The sequence below is a fragment of the Leptonychotes weddellii genome, unplaced genomic scaffold (genome assembly GCF_054177405.1).
Source record: "Leptonychotes weddellii isolate Sample4059 unplaced genomic scaffold, ASM5417740v2 HiC_scaffold_15289, whole genome shotgun sequence".
NCBI classification, from domain to species: domain Eukaryota; kingdom Metazoa; phylum Chordata; class Mammalia; order Carnivora; family Phocidae; genus Leptonychotes; species Leptonychotes weddellii.
The window spans coordinates 1-4,871 of record NW_027734428.1 but is presented as its reverse complement, the minus strand read 5'-3'; the positions used below and the strand labels follow the sequence as shown (position 1 = coordinate 4,871).

General features: G+C 44.4%; 1 protein-coding gene across 1 annotated transcript; it reads right to left on the bottom strand.

Moving 5' to 3' along the window:
• Window positions 1–1,222: 1,222 nt before the first annotated feature.
• Window positions 1,223–4,401, bottom strand: LOC145718409 (uncharacterized; the record flags this gene model as incomplete). Its single annotated transcript, XM_081809901.1, has 6 exons — window positions 4,309–4,401; window positions 3,839–3,978; window positions 3,256–3,382; window positions 1,931–2,011; window positions 1,502–1,600; window positions 1,223–1,270 (listed from the first exon to the last, which is right to left on the bottom strand). Coding segments are annotated over exons 1-6 (517 nt in total), but the record flags the coding sequence as incomplete, so codon positions are not given.
• Window positions 4,402–4,871: the final 470 nt, after the last annotated feature.

Genomic DNA, 4,871 nt, shown 5'->3' with positions numbered 1-4,871 from the left:
GCCTAGGAAAATAGGCCAGAAACTCTCCTTTTGACCATATTTCTAAAACTGATCTATCACCTGGGAGAAGCCTTTATGCTCTTAGGGGAAGGGGGAGCGTGGGAGGTTTGAGGACATTGAGCTCAGCCTAAGAGACTATGTCATTATCAAGAAACAAATGAAAAAGGACAGCTCTTGTAGACTTTGCGCAGTTGAGCTGGTAGGTCAAGAGGCAGTTCCTGCCCCTCTGAGCTTCTCTGTAGCACCTAGCTACTCCTTGCTGGTTCCTGTAAGCCTCAGTACCCTGAGGTCTTCGTTAAGTAGAGCCCTTTCTGCTAATAACGTACTCCTCTCCCCAGCACCCACATCTGGGAAGGGTCAATAGAAGGTGCAAACAATCTAATATTTCTTATGGCAGGTTTCTCTACGACACGGAAAAAGTTTGAAGAAGCTGCTTATCTTGTCAAACACTGGCATGAGAAATCCAGACCCACAGTCTGGCAACCTAAAAACCTGTATATCCTTTGAATGACATGTTTGGTAAACTGCCATGTTTGGTGTTGAGGGACTTATTGGTAGCCCTTGATAAAAAGTAGCATGGGGGCACCTGGGTGGCTCAGTTGGTTAAGCGACTGCCTTCGGCTCAGGTCATGATCCTGGAGTCCCAGGATCGAGTCCCGCATCGGGCTCCCTGCTCAGCAGGGAGTCTGCTTCTCCCTCTGACCCTCCCCCCTCTCATGTGCTCTCTCTCAAATAAATAAAAAAAAAAAAAAGTAGCATGAACCACGAGCTGGCTCTTGGGGTGGGCGTCACCCCCATTCCCACAAGCTGGGAAAGAATTCATGGTATGGCTGCTTTTACTGCCCTCCCTCCTCAGAATAGCAGGGAGGGAAGCTCCTGGAGAAGCCAGCTACGCCTCCTCTACCCTTTTAGGAGGTGGTACATTTAAACCATGCCAACAACCACAACGAAGGAACACATAGCAAATCTTTTGATTTTTAAAGACTTTCAGTAGAAGGAAATTCCAAAACTGGATCCCCATTTCTAATTCTAATTCACTCATTTTGTTATGATGGTAATAATTTTTAAGCATTTTTACTTGAACAGCCAAGAATATAAATATCCTATACTCCCACTGGGACTTCTTTCATTCAATATGTGGAGTTTATTTGATATATCAGGCATTTCTATTAGCTTCTGTTCTTGAAGCTATCGCCAGGGTCAGGGAGGAAGCACTTCTCACCTGGAGCACCAGGGCTCCCTCTCGGGCCTGGATGTGCCCCCAGCAAACCTGAAAGAGATAATTTTGGTGTGTTAATATTTTATATGTGGGTAATTTCATTTATGCCGCTTGGTCAGTTTCACTTTGGCACTAGAAGGCAGTTTAATTACCATACATCTGGACATTAAGGATCATCAGTTCTGTGGGAGAAGAATCTCTAGAGCCATGAAGAATTACACTGCCACTAACCATTCAATGGAAAATAAAGCCAGGGGATCTGAGCTAATGAGCAAGTAGTACCTGTTTCTCCTTTTTCTCCCGCTGGACCAGGAATTCCATCATGTCCCTGGCTGCCTCTCATACCCATTGGTCCAGGGGATCCTAGGAATCCTGGAGGTCCTGAGAAAAGAAACGTCATGTGTTGAATTCTGTTAAAGGTGCTCCTTTCCCAGAACTGTGGTTATGTGATGCTCAATTCACAGTGAAAACTATGAACAGAATAATACTATCATGAGGATTATCACGTGAGAATGTGTGGGTTGGCAGATCTTTGAGTTAGATAGGTATAAATATCTAAGCTCACAGTTTTTGCATTTTTGTCCGGGGACCGAGTAACTGGAAGCTACCTTCTAAAGGGCAGCAGATAAGTAGGTATACAGAGATTCCAACCTCAGGAGAAAATGTGCCTCCCTTGTGAAGGGGAAATAGACAAAAGTACAAAAATGGAACCTGGAGGGCCTTTGACTCCTGGAGAACCAGGGAAGCCTTTGATGCCTTTTAACCCCAAATCACCATCAGGGCCCGGCTTGCCTATAAATGAAGAGAGACGAGAAGGAAGGAGAACAGCACAAGATGAATGGTTACGATGATGGCTGAAGTGGTCAGTTCTTACACCCCCTGTGCTCACACTGGCCCTCAGGCTTTGTCCCGGCTACAGTTTCTCCACAGAAGCACAGCAGAGATGTGTCGAATCCCTTTCAAAGGTGTGTGTGCACCTCCCACATGGACCACTCAGTATCTGATCTGTTACTTTAATTGGGATTTAACAGCAAATCCACTGAACCTTTCAGTATTTGAAAAGATCGTTTAAATAGTATCTTCAAGTAAGCTGTAACCCAGTAGCTTGGCAGTTGTTTTTAATAAAACAAAACAAAAACTTAAACTCAAATGATAAGCAACTAAGAAGGCCAACGCTCAACCTGGAAACAGACCAGAAAAAAATTTGCAACACTGTTACGGATTAATTGTGTTGCCCCCCCCCAATTCACATGTTGAATTCTAACCCCAGTACCTCAGAATATCACTGTATTTGGAGATAGGGTCTTTAAAAAAGCAATTAAGTTGAAAGGAGGTCATTGGCGTGGGCCCTGATCCCATATGCCTGGTGTCCTCGTAAGAATTGATAAGGACACAGACACACAGAGAAGACCATGTGAAGACACAGCAAGACGATGCCCAATACAAGCCCAGGAGAGAGGCCTCGGAAGAGACCAACCCTGCTGACACCTTGATCTCGGACTCCCAGCCTCCAGAGCTTTGAGAACATAAATTTCTCTTATTTTAGCCACCTAGTCTGTGTTGTTATGGAAGCCCTAGAAAACTAATACAAATATCATGAGATTGGACAATGAACTAACATTTTGTGTTTTTAGGCTGAATTCTTTGAGACAGCACTTAAGTTTTGTTTATAGGATCAGGTTTTGTTGTTGTTGTTGTTTGTTTTAAGTAGGCTCCACACCCAACATGGGGCTTGAACTCACCACCCTAGGATCAAGAGTTAGATGCTCTACTAACTGAGCCAGCCAGGTGCCCTGTACAGGATCCGGATTTTAGAGGTCAGCCCACCAAACTGGCTGATCAGTAAAATTTGCCCCCTCCCACCCTGATTAATTTACTGTTCCTTAGTGTCTAAGAATTTGAAAATCAAAGTTGAATGAAAGCAATTGTAGTACAAAAACCTAAATAGCTTCCTGTTCACAGAGCTGATTCCAGGAGGTAAGGGCTATGCTAAGTGTCATGCTTCTGGCTTTCAGAGTTATAAAGCCCTCGCTCACCTGGATGGCCGGGACTTCCGGGATTTCCAGGGGCTCCCTCAGTTCCAGTAGGCCCCGAATGTCCAGGGGTGCCAGGTAGCCCTCTTTCTCCTTTCCTTCCCATGTCACCTGGCAATCCTGGATCTCCCTTAAAGTCAGTCAAACACCTTTAAAATCCTCATATAAGCAGGATATGTGATCATAATTGAGTATGAACTATGTTTGCTTGCATTTAGTTATTCGGTTACTTAGTTAGCAATGCGAATGACATGTCTGCTGTGTACCAGCACTGTGATCGGGGCCAGGCACGGGATGGCAACGGTATTTGTGGGAACCAGTGCAAAATGCAAAGAGAGTACACATAAAGTGCAGGGACAGTGATGAGCCATTCCTAGGGGATTGAAACAGGAGGGATAAGCTCATAAGCTGATAGCTATATGGTAGGCATTCTGAGCTGTGGAAAGAGGGTAAAAAACCCAAGTAGTTGCCTGAAAACGCAGAGGTATTGCCAATGTCCTTTGCCCACACTGAGTCCAGACACTTGCTGATACTTGCTGAGACTCACTCCACCACCAAAACATAACTACTTCAGTGGCCAGTATACCTTTGGTCCTGGTGGTCCCGGCCTTGTATCTGCCGAATAACCTGGCTCTCCCTTATCTCCTCGGAGACCGTGAACACCTGGGAGACCCGTTCTTCCAGTTAAACCTGGTAGTCCCGAAGTTCCCCTGTGTCCTTTAGGACCTGAAATTAGGAAAGAAGTCAGGTAAGATGGGGCAACACAGGGATCTTGAAGCATTCTACTTCTAACTTTTGCACAAACCACCTTTCTCCTAAGAAGCTGGCTTTTCAGAATCACGAATGTATCGGGGAGTTATAATGGATGATTTTTACACAATATGACTATTTTGTTCTCACTTGTGTTCTAAGGGCACACAGTACATTGTCTAAAAGTGAATCTAGTTTTACACCAACTTTCTGCCAAGTGGAAAACCAAAACAACAAGCAATACAGAAAATTTAGAATTGAGAGCCATCATGAGCTTTAAGCTCATAATAGGATCTTATACCTTACCTGGCACCCCCATGTTCCCCATTCTTCCTGGCCCGCCATGCAGTCCTGGTTCTCCAGGATTCCCAGTGCTGCCTGGACCTCCCCTGAGGCCTTGAGAACAAATAAAGAGTCACATGCCCTGCACGGTTCTGGACAGTGTAGGTGCTCAATAAATATTTGTTGCTTGCATGAATGAATGAATTCTGAGCAGCCAAACCAGCTAGTTTAAGTGCTGTGTAGTGCCTTTTTGCCTCCAAATGAGGAGGGGACTGAGGACCCAGACAAGGTAAAATTAGAGAAAGTTAGATTCTTGGATTTCAAACATCACAGTCATCCTAGGACCAATGCCAGCAGACAAGAGGGGGCTCCTGCCACCATATAACAATAGATTTCCAAATGCAATACTGAAATGTGATTGCCCACGTAACATATTTTGTCACCAATGTGGTCATAGAGAAGAAGGGGCTATGTTAATTCAGTTTGAAAATTTTCTTTGCAAAATCAATAGCTTGTTTAAAAAAGAAAAAGGCAGATCTGAAAACCTCTAAATCGTTATCTGATTTTCTTCTCTGATATGTAATATC